The 19,149-nt window shown below is 47.3% G+C and overlaps 1 protein-coding gene across 4 annotated transcripts in view; it reads right to left on the bottom strand.

The window, feature by feature from the left end:
- Nucleotides 1-5,395: 5,395 nt before the first annotated feature.
- Nucleotides 5,396-19,149, bottom strand: part of VEGFA (vascular endothelial growth factor A) — a 30,546-nt gene continuing 16,792 nt past the window's right edge. The window contains exons 3-8 of one of the 4 annotated variants that reach the window (XM_053937944.1): nt 16,598-16,794; nt 14,842-14,918; nt 14,415-14,447; nt 11,616-11,687; nt 10,353-10,484; nt 5,396-8,097 (exon numbers count right to left, since the gene is read on the bottom strand). In XM_053937944.1, the coding sequence (XP_053793919.1) occupies nt 8,076-8,097; nt 10,353-10,484; nt 11,616-11,687; nt 14,415-14,447; nt 14,842-14,918; nt 16,598-16,794 (533 nt within the window). In that variant the 3' untranslated portion in view covers nt 5,396-8,075. The remainder of the gene's footprint in view (nt 8,098-10,352; nt 10,485-11,615; nt 11,688-14,414; nt 14,448-14,841; nt 14,919-16,597; nt 16,795-19,149) is intronic. The other 3 variants (XM_053937946.1, XM_053937945.1, XM_053937947.1) reach the window with 3 other exon arrangements.

Raw genomic sequence — 19,149 nt, 5'->3', positions numbered from 1 at the left:
GTTGTTTTAAAATTTTTAAAGTTCTCATAAAACTTTTTTAGCCTTCTGATAATGTTTACATATTTAAGAGTCAGAGTTCCCACGCAATTTCATGTATAAATAAAATAGTTTACATATTTATCTGTGGGTGAAGAGAAATTATTAATTAATCTTTAGACCAGTAGAGTTAGAGAAATAGTAATTCCATCCTCCAATCCACAGTCACCTTTAGAGTTTTATAAATACCAGATGTTTAAATAAAACTATTTTTCTCTTTTAAACTTACCAAACTTCTGTGTACTCATTTCATGTCCAATAACAACACACACCTGCTGACACATTTGCAAACTTAAGAGTGAAATTAAGTTAGAGAAAAGAGAAGGTAAAGATAAGGACAGAGTCCAGGCAGTGCAACAGGTTAGGCTGTTCAGGACAGCAGCACTTGGCTCACCACAAGACAATCTAAACCCACAAATGGTTCCTCCTGGGATGTCTCTGAGTCCGTGACTGGTTCCAACAATTCAGCAAGGGTGTGGATCACACTCAGTCCCACAAAGTGACTCACAAAAGTCACAACCACTTGCACTGTACATCCAGCCACCCCAGTGGGGCATTGGTGCAGAGGGCAGTGCCACTCCCTGACTCATCAGCACCTCCTCCGGCAGCTCAGCCAGTTCTCCCAGGTGCTGTGTATTGACTAGGTTTACACTGCACATCCACAACACAAGAGCTCTGGGTAGCCAATACTGCAACAGAAAATTGGCCCTCAGCCTCAAGACCAGCGTCAGATTAGTCATTGAATAACTCAGGATGATCCAATGACTCATAATTTATTATGCCTATGAAGACTGGAAACAATCATATCCTGTGCCGTTGACCCCCATTCACCACACTACTCGTAGTGAGATAAATCAAAGTAAGTAGGAGTTAGCTTCTTATCCCCAGGAGCAACACTTTGGAACAAACATAATCTGCTCAGGAGTCTTCAGGCTGCTTCTCCCAGATGTGAGGTCCTTTCAGTGCAAAAAAGAAGACTTGAGCCTTTCAGCACGCTTCCCAACATAAGGAAGGGGACTTGGAGGGAGAATGGACAAATTGGAGCAGTGAAGAAAAAAAAGTAGAGATGATGAACAGGAAGTTGCATTTCCAGGAGTTAGTATCTGCACAGGTGTCTGAGTAACCAGGTGAAGGGTTTCTTTGAGAGGAATGAATAAATCTCTACTGAGGCTTTTGCTTCTGCTCTCATGGTGTCAGAACTGAGGACAGAAGAAAGGGCAGGGAGAGATGCTGGTGGGAGTCTTGCTTCTGGAGAAGATGCCAATGATAGAAGAATATACTCCCTGGTATCCATATGTTTGTGGCACAGGGTGGATCCAGTGCCAGTAGGTTCTCTGTAGGTGAGAAGGACAGGAAGGCCAGGCAGTGAGATGGCAGTTTGGACACCTTTCCAAAATGTGCACCATAGCTCAGGAAGGAATTATGGGCAAATGAAGGTGAAGGGCTCTGGCCTTAAAATCTCTGAACAGGTGATGGAACTGAATTACTTGCATAAGCTGATAATTTTGCTCGTCTTGTGCTGCCTCTCCCCCTTTTTATCTCTCCTTAGATAATGCTCCCACTGGAAAGGGTTGCAAGGGCTCAAGGGCTTGCATCAATCATACCATTCCTTCATCACAGACATATGACCAAGATTCAGAGATAATGCCATCTGGGGCCAAAGCTTTCCAACTCAAAACTACCACACAGGTTGAGAGCAAGGCATCCTGACCTGCATCCCAGATTGTTTTGGGATTATATGACCCTCTGTAGGGAATGTTCAACAGGAATTGACACTCATCACCAGTCCTGGCAGGGGGCTGAGCAGAGCCAGATACCCTCCCTAGCCTGCGTCCCACCATGCAACACTCTCCAAGCATGGAGCGCACCAACAACTCTCAGAATTGCTGACAAAGGAGGTGTCAAAGCAAGCCTCGAAGTAAAGCCCTCCTGTGCTGGCATCCAGCTTGCAGGATGCTTTCCCCCTGCTGCATGCACCAGGCTTGGCCAGGAGATGGGCAATGTGGTGGGCTGGGCAGCAGAGGCATGTGGGTGCTAAACACACAGAGAACCCTATGGCAGCTAGCTGCAGTGGGCAACCCCGATGCCTAAAGAGATGCTTGGGAACACGCAGGCTAGGGAGAGATGGGGCTTTTTTTTTCATTCCCAAAGAAGTGTTTGGGGCATCTGAAAAAGAGAGGTAAAAATATAGAGCATGAACCAGCAAGATTAGCCTCATGTTACAATGTACAGGTATAGTCCAGAATTGCAGATATCTCCTGATGTCTCTCAGTTGTGGATGGGCAGCATTGCTCACCTGGATGTATGAAGGCAACAAGTTTAAAGAAATCCTTATGGAAAGGCTTTTTTGGGCCTTGGGAAACCAGCCTTGGGCAGGTAAACAGGTGGCACTTGCCCAGCAAGCCTGCTTCCCTTTATATGTGTGTAATCACCTCACACAGACAGTGAGTTGCATCTCTGGAGATAGTGTCCTGAGGTAGGCAGCCAGCAAACCTCTGACATTTGAAGGGGAACCTGACCCTTCTTCCCTTCATGATGCAAAGCCCCTGGGGTCCTTTCACCTCCCCACACAAAAGGGCAAGCCTTCCTCACAGCTGTGGTCAGGCACTCTATGCATCCCTTTCGCACCCTCCTTCACTGCTGTGCAGGGGATATCGCCTCCCTGCTCTTATCCACAACTCACCACCTCTTACAAGATATGGGGTACTTGCCTGGAGGTCCAGGCACAAGTGCCTGGTTGCTCTGGGATGGCCAGCAGCTCACCCACCCCATCGTGCAGGGTGTCAGGTGCTGTGGGGCACAGCAAGGGCCAGCAGCTGCTTGTGGGGTGGCACAGTGCCACTGGGGCCACATTGGCCTGGCCCCAAATGGGGGAGCTGGGAGCAAGCACGGTGCAGACCTTGTGCTGGATGATCTGGATTAGCCTTGAATTTTAGCCATCCCAAGCACAGAGAGACTGCCTGCTCACTTACCACATGAACTACTATAAAAATACCCATCTCTCACTACCAAAGGTCCCATGGGCCGACAGTGGAGGACATGTCCTATGAAATTAATTTCCTTTGAGCTTCCAAAGTTCTTTGTGGGACCATGCTGAATGACAGGAGATTTATAAGCATTTCTAACACAGACACTGTAGGTGGTGGTGGAGCCCAGGCAGAGCCTGGCTGACTTACAGACCTGATGAGCAGTGCAAGACATCAGCAACAAGGGGTTAAACCAGCTAGCAGGTGCCAAAAGGGAGAGACAGACAGGGCTTCCAACCAAAAAGCACTCTTTATTCCATTGCCAGTGGGATTTTCTGTTGTGTCTGCCCAGGGCACCCTTTTCTGCCTTTCACGGTGCCTCCGCTCTCTGAATCACACAGAATAAATGCAGCAGGCACGAGGAAAGCATCAGCTGGCTGCCTGAAGATAGCATTTTAATTAGCCAGCAACCAAACGTGGACGTGACCAGAAGCCTTTCAGGGAAAGTTCTCATGCACACGGTGAAAGGCTGTATGACGAGATCAGTGCCAGCCTGAAAACCTGGCCTCCCTCCATGTGTCCCTGCCTCACCTTGGGCCACAGCACAGGCAAGCCAGGTGCGAACTCTGGGTAGGGTGAAGGGCAACTGCTCTCCCATCTCCCAGCCTCTCCAAAGGCAGGGTTCTCAATCATGTACAGCCTCTCCAACCAGCCTGAGATCATTTCCAACACCAAACTATGATCACATTCCTCACAAGAGATGACAGCCCAGTTACACCCACCCTGGAGAATAAAGAAGAGCTGGACTGCTTCCAGGGACCCAGGTAACCCCCGTCAGAGCTGGCTTGGGCAGGGTCTTGCTGCAGTTGTTTGAGGCAGATACCTTGGCTCTGCTGCATCCACGCAAATTCTATGAGCTGTCCCATCTGAAATATGCCATCCAGCCAGTCTCATGAAGTAGGTTGCTACCAGATCACCTTGCTCTGCAGATATCCTACTTCTTCTGGGCCCTTAGAGGAAGGAAAAGAGAGGGGCCAGGAGTAGCCAGCCCAGCTTGCCATTGGTGGGACGGAATTTGATGTGTTGGGTTTGATGTGCTGATGAGGGTTTGATGTGTTGTGACTGACAGGAACATGCTGACTCATCCATACAGGAGACCTGGGTCCCTTCATGCTGAAATTTCACTTCCAGCTCAGCCCAGGGGAGAAGCACTTACCTGAGGGTTTCAGTTTTTTCCAATTTGATGACTTGTAAACATTTCCCAGGTCACAAACAGGCAGAGCAGGTCTCCTGAAGATAGGCTTGCTGTCTTCATCACCTTGAACAGCCACAAGCCAAAGAGCCCATAGATCCACACAGAACAAAAGCCAGTGGTGAATATACAGGGGAAGCAAGTCCTTTTGGGTTCCTCATGCAGAAACATCCAGACAGCTCACGTTCTCACCTCACTCCTGCAGTCCACAAGATGTTACTGAATACAAGATGTCCTCAGGTACTCGTCTTCTTTCCTCTGCTCTGCCCTCTGCTGAGGCGGTGACTGTTAAGCTACTTGAGTCCATCCTAAATAGAAGCCAGATTCTTTACCTTTGCAAGAGCAGGAATGATGCAGCCATGAACTCAGTGGTCAGTATTACCCTAAGTGAGCTGCCTCCCAGACATCCAGGAAACATCCTGCGTGCTCCTTTCCAGTGTGGACAGATGACTGACACATGACACATTCATCTCCATGGATAACAAGGAAATTACACCACTGCCAAAGATTTTCCTCCTAGACCCCAAAGGATATCACAAAATATGCAATGGTATCAAGATCCCTCATGAAGTGATGAGCATTGTCAGAGCAAAAGTTTTTTTTTCCAAAGTAATCCAGGATGGCAAGGTCTGGCTGAGCCATCACTGACAGCGAGTTACACACACACAGATCCAACTGCAAACACCAAGTCCATCACCAGAAAGGGCAGGCTCACAGCATTACTTTCACCTTGGATTGTAAATTCCACCAGGATTGCATCTACTCATGCTTGTACAGTACCCAGCTCATGGGACTTGGCTCCTGACAAGAGAGAGGCAGGGTTGGGACCATCACCACACTGCTCAGCATCAGGCTGGGAAGGAACCCAGGAGTCCGGCCCCCTTGGTCCTGCCCATCACACCACCCTCTTCTCACCAAGCCGGGAACTCAGGCTGAGCTCCACACAAGGATTCTGGTGCCTACCTCCCATTCATTTCAATGGGTTTTAGGTACCTAGATGCTTTTGGAAGCTCTGGGCCCAAATCCAAGAGTCCAACTGGTAGGTTGCTGATGCCCTGTTGCCTCCAGAGGCAATGCTGGAGAAACTGTTACACAATGGAAGAAAACCAGGATGCAAGGCAGAAGGAGAAGGCAAAGGAAATCAAGGTCAGAATTAAATTCTTTAATACAAAAAAAAGTTTGTTTGTCGTCGTCGTTGTTGTTTTAAGATATATCTGTAATTTCTTTGTTTAAAAATAAATATGTACTAAGGAATATCTTGAAAAAATTCACTAGACACAATATGTAGTGTTAATATCTTTTTTCCCCGCAATTATTACAGATAAACAGTAGCACCAATAAATAAAATGATAACAAATATTAAAATTAAAAAGGAGAGAGATTCAAGATGTAGAATTTTCTATTTTTTCCTGTTTCTTCTTTTTACATATATAAAAAAATTGTAGTGTCTATTTAATCCGAATCACACATATACATAAACATATATATATATACAAACACATAGCCAAATATATATATAGTATGTAGATGTATATCTAACCGTTGTCTCAATAGGAATGTGTAGGGGTAGGTGTTAGAGAAATTAATTAAATAACTGCCCATAACATGCTACTGACTCTGCCAACAATTGGGGAGAGACGGGATGGGACAACAGGAAGGTTAAATTTATACACAACCAGTACAAAAAAAAAAAAAAAAAAAAAAAAAAAAAAAAAAAAAAAAAAAAAAAAAAAAAGAAAAAATAAAGAAAAAAAAAGGAGGTACGGCTTATAAATAGTTGAAATTAAATATTAACAAAGAATACTGAAAAATCCCTACTCTTTAATTAAATTATCTGTTTAATTTCTAATTTAAAAAGGGATATTAAATAAGTATATAAAACACTTTCTCTTCCCTCCCCCGATCGGAAGCCTCTGTCTTGCACACGATGCAGCATGAGTATTCTACATTGCAGATGCAAGCACCCACCCGTGTGTTTTCTCTCCTTCTGAAAGCCATCAGTCGGATGGGGAGATCCTAGTGGTTAGTAGTCACTTGTTGTGAGTCTGTTTTTAGACTGTCTTGTCTTTTTGGAAGCTTTCCGTCTTGTACATTATCAGGCGTTGAAAATTCAATTGCAGATGATGTTTGGCAGCATTCTGACACAGACCGAGTACCTTTTTGATGATTATTATTATTAATAATAATTTTAATCACAGAACTAGATTATATATATCCACATAGATGTACAAACACACTTTCAGGGGTGTGTGTGTGTGTGCGCGCGTGTGTAAGGTGGGTTTCACGTACACCACAGCCTACACTGCAGATACACACATAGCCAAGAACCTCATGACACAGCTAAGGGACTCCAGCTGTCTTCACATTTGATTCCCCAGCCCAAGACATGGAAAAGGGGCCTGATATTTACAGTAAATCATTAAAAAAAAAAAATTTAGATGTTCTTAAGGGCCATTCACACTGGGCACGCAAACTGAAGGCAGCAAAAGTTGCTTTCTTTTTTCCCCCCTTCAATCTTGGCATACATATATATTATTTTTTATATATATATATGTATAAAAATAAATATATATATATAAAAAAGAGAGAAAAACACATACATACATACATACACACAAATGCATACATTCACATACATACACACACACCCCCACTACTGTGTATATACTTCTGATTAATATCCCTTTCCAGAAATGTTCCATAAGCATCTTGGATGCTCTTGAGTGGCAGCTCTGTGCATGAAGAAAGCAGACAGTGCTGAACAACTGTGTGGCTATGCACCGGTCCCCATTCTTGCTTCAGCACACTGTAGACCTTGTGTCCTTCTGCAGCCACCAAGGGCGGGAAATCTAGACTCCTGTGATAATTCCTTGAACAGAAAGTCAGTGCGCATCAGCTGCCCACAATCCTTAAGAGAAGCCAGCATGTCTCTCTGGCAAAGGTTCTACAGCGAATAAAGTCAACGCAAAATGTACACTGACATCCCATGTCCCAGCAAGGCAGGCAGGTTATGAGACGAGTAAGGGCGAAGGTTGGGGGAAGAGAGGGGAGGAGAAATCCTTGATCACGGAGATGGCCATATCCTTGGCCTTTGACCCATTGCACCCTAGGATGCCGCTCTTTGGAACTCCCTGCCCATCCTCTCCATCACCTCTCCTCCCTGTCCCAGGCAAGGAGAAGGTGGTTTGTGGTACAGCACACTCTACAGAGAAACAGCGGAGGCCGCACAAGTCAGTTAGAGTTAAGAAGTTTACACCCAGCGCTTCTACTCAAGTCCAGTCTTAGCTTGTTTCTTATGCCCCAAGTAGCCCGCTTGTGTCCACAGCAGTCGAGTATTATCCAGTGAAGACACCAATAACATTAGCAATGTTAAAAAAAATAATCAGTATATATATATATATATATATATATATTATATATATATGTGTGTGTGTGTGTGGTTAAGATATACATATATGTATATATAGATGTGGTTAAAATATATATACATATATATATATGTATATGCATGTATACACACATATATATGTATGCATGGGAAAACCCATCAAATACACCCCTATAAGTCTTCCTGGCTCTGTTATTTAGCAGCATAAAAAGAAAAATAAAATAAAACAGTTCAAAACCCAAAGGTGAATTCTGTGCGGCGGGTGCCTTGGGGAATGTTCCTTCCGGAGTCCATCGTCCGTACTGAAAGTGCTGTGCTCTACCGATCCTTCATTTTTAGGGTTCATTTGGATTAGTGTTTTGTTTTGTTTTATTCTGTCCAGGCGAGAAATCAGGCTCCAGAAACAGGGCTGTTTCCCCTTCTTTTCCGCTGCTCACCGTCTTGGTTTTTCACATCTGTCAAAGAGGAGAAGGAAGGAAAAAAAGAGAACAGGGGTTAATGTTTGTGATGGGGGTGCAGCTAGGGCAGGGAAGGGAAGGAAGGGTGGTGGCTAATGTGTTTAAGAGCACATGGTGTTAAGACATGGCATGACGTCACTGGTGGGGTGAAGTGCTGTGCAGATGGGGCAAATCAGCTGAGAATCTCGACCCCACAAACAAGTCAATAAATTCTATTCCCCCAGGCTCACCTGGACAGAGCAGGGGGGATACTCAAACAGAATTTTGGAGCAGAATCAGTGGCTTCCTCACAGATAAGCTGAGTGTCTTGTTTGCATCTTTGCACACCATACACACAAATACACACAAACACAGAAAAACAAGGCTAAGCAATGCATGCAGAGACACACCCTCGGCTCTCCACCTAGCCTCTTATTTGGGTTGGAAGCAGTGCAGACAACAAGGCCCCATGCAGGCAAGAAGGTGAAAAGTAAGTGCTTTTCATTCCACTAGCTGCTGTGAGTGGGGGTTAGCACCAGAGAACAGCAGTGGCCTGAAGAAGCAGCAGGAGAAATGAGAATTTATCCTCCCCTGTAGGTCCCAATACTAATTCTACAAGAAAGAGCAAGAGAAACTTCAGCTTAACCAGTGTTTTATCTGGAAACTGATAAGCTAACCACTCCTATGACTCCTTCCCATTTTTCTGGCCAAGACATCGCCTCTGGAAACCTTCCTTAATGCCAACTACTCCATCACAGAGAGGGACTAGTAAGAGAAACTAGCAAACCCCTTCTGCCACCATGACTTCTTTGGGGTATTTGTTTTCTTTTTCATTGTATTTATTACTGTGTCTCACCCTTCAAACTCTGTGGGGTAATTATCGGTTACTCTGGACTTTGGGAAAAGGAGCAGGGGGGAATAGGCCAACATTAAGTCTGGTCTCAGACTTCAGGGGCTTCGCTTGCTGGGTGAAGTTTAACTCTGGAAGTTGCTCTATTCTGACCCCTCCATCAATTACTTTCCCACTGAAAGTACCCCAGCACCTCAGAAAAATTCTCTGTATACAGAGCAGTTTCCACCATGCTGGCAGTGCCAATGCCTCTCTGGCTTGGACACACAGTATTTTCACACCCAAAGGAAGCACTTGCTACTTGTAACAGCCTTAGCCACCTAGCCAATGGATGTCTCCTGTTTTCAAGATAGAGCCACAGAGGACCCTGGATCTCTCTCCCTTGTAATATCCCCTTGAGCTGCTGCCACTGCAATACTGCAGAAACAGGAACAATCTCCCAGATCTCTGTGAAAGGGATCCAAGATCAGAGTCACAGCCAAGTGCTCATTAGCAACCCTATTTCTATATCTCCCTCTATACAGGTAGGATGATCCCACACCAGAGGTGCACATGTAGCTTGGTGCGAGTCAAGACACCCCTCTGAGTTCACCAAAGTGCTCAGGTGAGAATCAGGAAATCAGTTTCTTTATGTGTCTGTGCCACAGATGGTGTGTGACAGCACTCAGATGACACATGCACAGCATGGATCTCTGAACTAACACTAACCCCACAGTGCCTTTATGTCTCCCACCTCATATCTGAAAAAGGCACCCTGGCCTTCACCCAGGGTCAGACTTAAACCTGCTGTATTCCATTCACAGTCCTGAGTGCAGCCTCTCAAACTACAACTCTGAACAGGACATGGACAGGGAACTGTGAGCACTGTACAAAAACACTGGGTGCTCTCCCTGGCCTTTAGAAGAACAAAGAGTCAAAGGAGAATGTAGGGTCAGCCTTGAGGGAGGCTCGTAATGGCTTTCCTCATTCTGCACACAGCAAAGCATCTACAAGCCACAGAAAAAGGGCCTGGAAGACAGGAGTGGTCAAATCCAAGTCAGTTAAGGATTTGCCTTTGTCCAACAGTATGCTCGGAGTTGCGTACAGGTAAGGTACAGAGGGATAGACCCTCCCCTGCCTACCTCAGCAACATGAACTCCATTACCCTATTCTAAGGTAAAGAATACCTGAGATACAAAGGCCCTGTCTCTGGGAGCCATCCCCATCCAAGTCCTGAGAGCACACCTGAAACAAACATCTGCCCTCTGACACAGGGAAACTCTGTCCTCACCCCAGTCAGCCCCTCTGCTCTCTGGCCCACATAGGACAGAGAAAACAAGTAATCAAATAGCACTGATGCCAGAAATCAGCAGGAAGCAAGCTCCCCCCCTCTTTCTCTTTCTCTCTCTTTCTCTTTGTGTGTTTCATCCTTCAGGACACAAACCTGCAAGTGCGCTCGTTTAACTCAAGCTGCCTCGACTTGCAACGTGAGTCTGTGAATTTGCAGGAACATTTACAGGTCTGGGGATCTTGTACAAACAAGTGCTTTCTCCTCTCTGAGCAAGGCTCACAGTGACTGCAAAAAGGCAAAAGGAAAGATGTCTAAGCTACAGCGCTTCAGCAGAAAGAAAATACACATGCAACACCCTGAACATCAAAGCAATCCCCTTGCCCCCTCCCGCAGCCCCCATGCTGCCAACTGGAGTGCCGTGGGCTGATGGATTTTCCAGCAGCACCTCAACAGCCCCAGGACAGCAACCCCTTGCATTAGCGCAGAGAAAGAAAACAGGCTTTCTGCACAGTATTCACAAATGCTGCATTGGATCCATTGGCTCAGGCCAGAGGGAGGAAGAAGGGGAAAGCAAGGATGGGAAGGTGAGAGGTCCCAGCCAGCTATTGACACATCAGTGAAAGGAGTTCTCTGAAGTGGACTATTCGAGTAGAAAGAGGCCAGCGGCTAAACGAGTTAAATACACAGGGTCTCTCCTCCCCTGGAAAGCAGCTGGGCTCCAGTATCACATGCTGACCCCTGCAGCCAGCACTGCCCTCCTTTCTGTAAGCCCCATCCCAACCTCGCCACCTAGGAGTCTCCTATGGAGGGGCCGTGAATTTACAATGCAGAATTTTGTGAACCACCATGAGAGAGGCAGAGCAAAAGAGACAGGGAGAGACAAGCCACCAAATCCAGCAGAAAGAAAGAGAAAAAAAAAAAGACAGAGAGGCCCCCGCAGCTCCCCAGCACCACTTCTCTGGCTTCCCACTGTCCCACCTCTCCTCTCTACCTGTGACTCCACCAGACACACACGCACATGTGCACACGCACACTCACACACACACATGCATGGCAGATGCCAGCCTGCCTGCCACCAGTCATCACAGCAGTGAGGACACAAGACAAGTGGTGGAAAGCAGATGACAGAATTGCAACCGGAAGGTGTGAAGAGGTGCAGGGTACTTGTCCACCCACCACACTCTTGTGCCTTGGGACAATGGTCACCACTGATGATTAGAGAGCCAAGCAAGCTAAAGCCACCTTCCCTGAGATAGCCTTAGTGCCAGAGCAGTGCCACCAGCAGCGCTGCCCTGCAGGATCTGCAGCCCACCAGTGACTGGGAGGGGAGGGTGAGATTTGAGCGAGCAGCAAGCAGGCAGATTGGTTTGGGGAGAGGGAGGGAAGAGAGTCTACAAGCAGAGGACACAAACGTACAAGCTGAGTGGTTTGTACCGGCCTTTCTTGCGCTTTCTCTTTTGACCCTTCCCCCTTCCTCGCTTTGATTTTCTGGAAGAAAAACAAAAAAAAAAAAAAAAAAAAAGGAGAAAGAGAGAGAGGGGGAAAGAAAGGGAGAGATAGAGAGAAAACGGAAGAAAACGCAAGGAAGAAGAGAAAAAAAAATACAGCCATGTGCCTTGCTGGGAGGGGAGAAGCACATGAGGCAGGACTGGAGGGTAAATCCCAGGGCTGAAGCACAGATCTCCACCTTGCACGCACATTCACTGGCTCCGGCGCTCCTGTCAGCTCTGCAACCAGCCTGCCCACAGCCAAGCCAACACCAGGGAACTCAGCAGAGACCTCCTGCAAGGCTGCTGCGAGCAGAGGCGGATCTGCTGGAACCTCAGAAGGGCACCTGCCCCCTCCAGAGAGAGGCAGTGGGAAAGGGGCAGGGAGTGAGAGGGAGAAGGAACAGAAAGCTTTGTGAAAGCATCACGCCACCGCGGTGAGTGCAGACAACCATTCCAGGCGACAAGCACAGGTGCACAATGACTGACAAAAGGCAACCTGAGTGAAAGGACTCTTTTCAGGGAGGAGGAAACCACTCTGACCTGATGCCCTGCCCAGCACTGGGCCTAGGAGGGGGCAGCTGAGCTCCAATAGCTCTGCTGCAGGGTGGGTGGCAATCCTGCCTTGGGATGGGAGCATTCCACAGACAAGGGAAGCGATCTGATCCCAGAGAGGGCTATCCAACCTGAAGGCTTTGCTTATCCACATCACCTCCTGCCTGTGGTTCAGAGGACTCCAGGAGACCTTACTTGGATGTCTGTAACATCTCTTCTGGCAGCCTCTATCATGAGTACCGAAGGGTAAAGAGGGGGAAGAGGATGTCCTGACCTAGTTATTTTACTCAGGAGATAATTAGCAAGCAGCTTTCAGTTCTCCCCTCCTGTCACTGTCCACATGGATCTGCCAGACAGACAACCAGATGAAGCCAAGGTACTGACTCCATTCTGAAAAATTCACCAGTTGCCTCTGATTCTTGGGCAGGAGCTGAGCAGGCAGGGGCTAGGATATGCAGTCCTGGACACTAACCATGGATCCCTACGGTCCATTGAGAGCACAGGGAGCGAGGGAGGCTGGAGCCTGTACTGCTCCTTGAGCCACATTAGCACAGGAGCAAGGGAGAGACATGCAAGGAGAAGGCCCTAGGCAAAGCACCAGGGCTTGTCAGGCAAATGAGTCCCAGCTCTGAGGCAGTTCAGCAAAGGCTCCCTCGTTCCCTGGTGCAGCCCACCTCGGGAGAGAGCTGTCAAAGGGAATTGGAGGGACAGAAGAGAAAGCACCATAGGTGTCTCCTAGGCCCTGTTCAAGTCGCCTCACTGGAACGAGCGTCAGAGCACCAGCTCAATCCCAGTTCTGCCCTACATGTCAGGCAGGAGTCACAGGGAGACGGTGAGGGGAAGAAAATCAACCTGAAGGGAGGAGAGGGGTACCAATATAACAAGACTTTCAATCCGGCACAAATCAAAGCACACCAGTCTCTCCCATCCCTTCCCTTCCTTCCCTGGGGAGTGCAGAACCAGCAAAGAGCAGGCAAGGTGCTGTTAGAAGAGGAAAAGTGAATGCAACACAGTCCGAGCTGGCTGCTACACCCACACCCCATCCTCACCAGAGCTCACACAGACCAAACTCTCGCACACCTTCAAACTACAGAGCCACACAGACTGACGGTCCCCGACACAGCCCTGTGCAGAGAGGACTGTTGGCTGCACACAGTCTGATGCAGCCAGGAGCAGATTTCCAGGGTGAGGAGGAGAGGCTGGAAGGCAGCTAGAAACATACAACCACCAGGAGAGGGGTGAAAGAAGCTCTCTCTCCTGTTTGCTCCCTCGGTCTCAGATTCAGTCTCATCTCCAAATATTCACTTCTTCCTCTCAAACTCCACACCACTAAATGGCAGAGTTGCTTTTCCAGTCATGTGCAGTCCAGCTGATCCTCTCACTCAGAGAGATCATTCTTTCTTTTCAATGTTGTTTTGTATTTTATGCTCATCCCTGCAACTACTGCAGGATTAGAGCTTATTTTTCTACTTTCCACAACATTTTTACTTTGGGGAGGAAGTAAAGGGAAGGCGTCACTTAACCTCCTTCAGGCCACTAAAGCAAATCCATCAGATTCAAAAAACCCCTCATGAAAACCTTCACCGAGACCCAGCTAGGACATCCACCTCCCTTTACACCCTCCCAGGTCCCCACCCAAACAAAACCAGTGTCACATCCTGCATGGCATCAGTCCTGCCTCCACCAGGCCTCTACTTCCACCTCTCCCTGTAGCCAGCAGAGTTCCTACCAAAGCTGCTGTGAAAGAAGCCAGCAAGTACTCACTCAAGCAGCAAGAAAAAAAATTAATAATAAAGAAAGGCAGCAATTTGCAGTAACCAGAAACACCCCAGGAAGAGGGAAGGGGAGAATGGGGGCTGCACCTTGAATCCATTCCAGCAGGACAGACATGGTGGGACTTCCCTGACTCGGGGAAAAAGCATTAGGAATGATTGCCATGGCCATGGGTCATGCAAGGTCCACGTCTGGGGTATGAAGGAAGGACCATCAGATCTGGGTTTCTGTGACCACCTGGAATGGATTCAGAGTACCGCCCCATGCAGTACCATATGCCATTTCCAAAGACACCTTCTTAAAGTGAGTATATCCAACCAAAGAAAAGGGCAAGGGGCAGTGGGGACAGGAAATGCCAACCAACCACCAAAAGAGAAAGGAAGAAAAGCTTGTCACTTACTTTTCTTGTTTGTTTTTGACATCTTTCTTTGGTCTGTGGAGAAAGACAGAACAAAGGCCTCATTAGAAGAGAGCTTCTCACATATACTTCTGGTATTATCCCCAGTTCCCACCAAGTCCAGGGAAGGATGCCCATGGCACAGGTTAAGTGGTCCATCTCAAAGTGGTTTTGCTCCCCTGTTGACCCTTGCTGGTAGCTAGTGCAAAAAAGATCCCAAGATGCAGGCTAGCACTGTCCACCTGTGATAGCTAGAGATGGAAAAGCCCTGACAGCAGAGGGCTTCTTTCCCCAGGCTCAGTCATCCCACTGCAAACCAACCAAGAAGGCTGCAGAAGTGTCTGAACAAGAGTCCCAACCCAGTGGCAGAAAAAAGGAAAGGCTCGGAGTAATTTTATTGCAAGAGGAACCCGTGCTGCTCCATTCTCACCTGCAGTCACATTTACTGTGCTGTAAGAAGCTCATGTGTGATATGTGCTGACTCTGATGAGGTTTAATTCTCATGATCTGGAATGAAAGAAACAGAAAGGGTCACTGCCTGTTCACTCTTCATGCTCACAGCCCCAAATCAGGCTGCTGTGCAGCAAAGCACTCACACCCCAGGTGCTCCTGGGAAGAGCAGGGCAGAGTTCGAGCTAGCTCTGAGGCCCCGTTCTCCCAGTCAGGGAAGGCCTTTGATCACAAGCGAGCAGCAACGCCAGACTTGTGCCAAAGCTCTGTTTGCTCGTGCATGCCCAGTGCCAGCACTGGTGGACTGCCTTGGAGACAGGCATGGGAGAGAGTGTACCACCACAGCAAGGTCCTCAATGAGCCCTCCCTGGCTGATGCTGGACAGACAGTAGCTGAACATCCAGCCTGCTTGTGCAGAAGCCATGCTTTAGTCTCACACAAAGGTCCCAAATGAAAATTCCAAATCCAACTCCTTTTCCTTAAGCCACCATTCCTTCCCTGACATTTCACTTTCTCAGTAACTTGACACACAAAATAAATCTGGAGATTTGTGTTTAAAGGAGTCCTGCAAAGGCAGACATCACCCAGACCCCAGCCCCAGGTATATTCAAGGAAGTTATTTAGAAGCTATGGAATACTGTTACATTCTCTTAAGCCAAACATGGCTGGAAAATTAGCTCTAGAGATCTGCCTTTATGCCTCTGACCCTTTAAAGGCATGCAGGCATACCAGTCAAGAAGTGTAATTCAGCAAGGAATGGTGGGAATAAAACCATTCCTAGCTACACCAAGCTAGTATGGCTGGAGCCTGCAAGTGGAAAAGCAATATGGGGAATCATGAAAGGACACAGGCAGATTCTCCAACAGGGTTCAAACACAGCCCAAATTTCAAGTAAAAGGACCTGCTGGTTAATCACTTAGCACTACACATCTCTCATTGATATTAAAAATTGACAGCAATATTTACAGTGGCCATTCAAGAGGCTAAGGGACGAAAGTAGGTGAGGGAGCTGTGAGTTATGGGTAATGGGCACCAGCACAATTTTGGACAAGAGCTGGGATCCAGTCTTACAGACAAGGGCAGTAACTAAGCTCTCTAAAGCAATTTGCATCTTTCCCCACAGGCCCAGCCTTTGCTATCATGACCACCTTCAGCAGCCTCCAAACAAAGGAGGAAGAGCCCAGAGGCAGAAAGGCTTTTCCAGCTGACATAGAACAGTTTGTTCCTTAGATCCCCTTTAACCCTTGCTGTGCCAGGGTAGCTAAAGACCCAAAATCCCTGCTCTGTTTGTACAGCCTGACGTCACATGCCCTTCAGGAGAGAATACTGACAGATTCTCCTCTTTTGCCCTGCTTCAGCTGCCTTCAGAACAACAGCTGTGTGTAGAGTTAAGGCATGCAAGGGCCAAAGGAGTATCTTCTTTGGGAACTGGGAGACAACACCATCAGAAATGCTCCTTTGCATTCTCTAAACACAAAGTGCTCCTTTGCATGCTCCTACCTACTGCATTTGGGCAGAAGCCAAAAAATAGACTCTCCTCTTAGCCTTAAATAGACATAGGCAACTAATCTTTTAACCCTGCGTGGTGTAACACAAAGCACCAGAGTCAGAAGAGAGGTTCCCTGGGGTAGGTTGCACTTCCTCTAAATTAGCTGGGAGCTGGGACTTGGAGCGGCTGTGATGGCTGTCTTGCTTCCTTCCAACCAATCATGGCAGATTGCAAGCTGGACCCTCACCTCCATTGTGACGTTGTACACATCCACAGGGACACATTCTAGGCCCTCATCGCCGCAGCAACCCGCACATCTCATCAGAGGCACACAGGATGGCTTGAATATGTACTCCACCTCATCAGGGTACTCCTGGAAAATGTCCACCAGGGTCTCAATAGTCCTGCAGAAGCTGCGCTCGTAGACTTCCAGGAATTTGATAACTAAAAGAGGAATGGAGGGAATAAGTTAATGAAAACTTAGCTCAAGAATGTCTAGCGTGTCACCCCTTACAGTGAGCCAGACAGTTGCAACACAACTACCCTATGCTCTTCACTAACAGTCTTGCAGGCCTAAATCCATTGTCTGTGCTCTACATACACACACATCAAGTGGGAAGGAAAAAAGACAATCTCCTCCTACAGCTGCTTCAGGGCAAAGGCAAGATGGACAAGCGAGCCCCACTGTTTGTCTTCCTGGTACCATGATGCATGCCACAGGTGACTCTTCCCCACATCTCTTCTCTGCTTTTCCCCATACTCCTGGTATGCTGCCACTAAGAATATCAGCTCAGCCAAAAAAATACCTGAAGCTGCAGCAGATAATCTGCGCTCTGGACTAAGGCCCTTCACTGGTTTGCCCTTTACTCCCTTTCAAAACAGTCAGTGGATGCCCCAGTGGTTTTAAAGCCAGAAGCATCCTTTGTACAGACCTCAGCATACAGACACTTCTAAGAGCAAGCAGAGGCTCTGAACTATGGAGCTATGCATCTTCACCCTTCCTGTCATCTACCTCTTTTGGCCATGCAGAACATCCTCCTCAGCAGGTCACCATGGACCATGACAGCATCCACTACAAGTCACAGCCTCCGTTTCTCCACACTGACCACTTTCCCAGACTGAGGAACCAAGCCACCGACTGAAAGATTGAAAGTAGGCTCACAACACCCCCAGGATTAACCAGACTATATATTTGGCTACTGAACCACAATGAGACAGTGTGGGAGGGGGAACAGGGTGGATCTGCCATTATCCCATGCCTTCCCTACAAATGGAGCAAACACTAACTGCTTGCGATCTGCACTGATTTCACAAGTATTTCTCAATGTTTCCCAGTCTCTTGCCAAAGCTTCATTTGCTGCTTGGTCAAGGGTTGGAGAGATTTAAAGAGACGAGAGATAGTACAGATAAGTACACACACACAAACCCCAGGTGCTAGTATAGTACGGCAGTGAGTACCTGGAGCCCTCCAGGCCTCCTAGCTCTAGCACCACACTGGCAACAGAGGATGTCTCACATGGAGCAGAGGGTAAGAGTATGCCCAAGAAGACAGTACCTGCCCCTTGCTGTTATGCACCACAATGATCCACCTGTACAGTATGCAGAGTCCTCCAGCACCAAGGTTGATAACTCAGAGTGATAAGAGCAAACTGCTTGCATCATGGAAAATAATGGTCTCCAGTAAGTGCTTCTAAAGTGCCCTGAACTTGTGACAAACTGGCATAAAGGTTACTTTGCCACAAAAATGCAAAAGCTGCAGGGCTTGGAGCTCACAGCCCGCAGTTAATTGTTGAAAGTTAATTCTAGGTCATGCGGGGCTGACAGTGCCATAGTGCTGAAGTCCTGAGAGCGGGTACAAGAGGGGAGGAGCTGCCCTCCAAGGAGTTTGAAGTGTCAGAGAGCATGAGCAGCTATTAAAAGAGAAAGTGGCTTGTGAAAGGGAAATGTAGCCTGGCAGGCATGGACTGCTTGTTGGTATTCGTTGTCTAGAAGACAATGTTTCTGTTCCTTGTTCCTTCCCTTCCTCTTCCCTCCTCCCCTAACTGCCGTATGTGTCCTGTCGGTTCTCCTATCTTGTCTGTGATTACCTCCTTCTTCCTGTTCCCCTTTGGAGTGACCTTAGTCACTGCCTATGTTCCAACAAGTTGAACAATTTAATACGTGGGAAATTCTGCGGGCACAAAGATAGACGCTGAACTGCACTGTTGATTATTCACACTGTGCCAGACAAAGGATCTGAGAACTCTGGCAGTAAAGACATAGTTCAGAATAAAAATGCTTACACACCTACGTCAAGGGGAGGGACAGAAAGTAAGAGGGAGGGAAAGCACCAGTTACCTGTGCAAATCAAATGCTGCTCACCATACCAGTCTGGGGCATAAAGGAGGCAGAAAACGAGAGTAAAAAAGTGAAGTGAAGCTGACTGGTGTCTGTCATGCTTTCCTAAATATTTGCACTACCCAGGCATTTGGATTACACTAGAGAAACCAGACTACAGATCAGCCCCAGAAGAGTACATTCAACTTCTTTTGCAGGGCCTTTACTTTCACAGCTGCACCCTGACAATACTTGATATCTGAGAGATTTGATGGGACTAAATAGTTCACATGAAGAATTTGGGAGTTTCTACCTTTACTTTAACACATGATGGTTTTCCAAAGTCCGAATCAGCCTCTGAAAAGGAACCAGGGAATCCTTCCCTAGCTGCCAGTCAGAAAATCCTGCCACAAAAGGCACATTGCCTTATTTTGCTGGACACAGAGCATTCACATGGAGACTGCACAACACTCTGTAGCTCAT

Source organism: Vidua chalybeata, chromosome 3 (assembly GCF_026979565.1).
Source record: "Vidua chalybeata isolate OUT-0048 chromosome 3, bVidCha1 merged haplotype, whole genome shotgun sequence".
In the NCBI taxonomy this organism is placed as follows: domain Eukaryota; kingdom Metazoa; phylum Chordata; class Aves; order Passeriformes; family Viduidae; genus Vidua; species Vidua chalybeata.
Note: the sequence above shows the minus strand (reverse complement) of the source record. Positions and strands in the feature narration are given on the sequence as shown.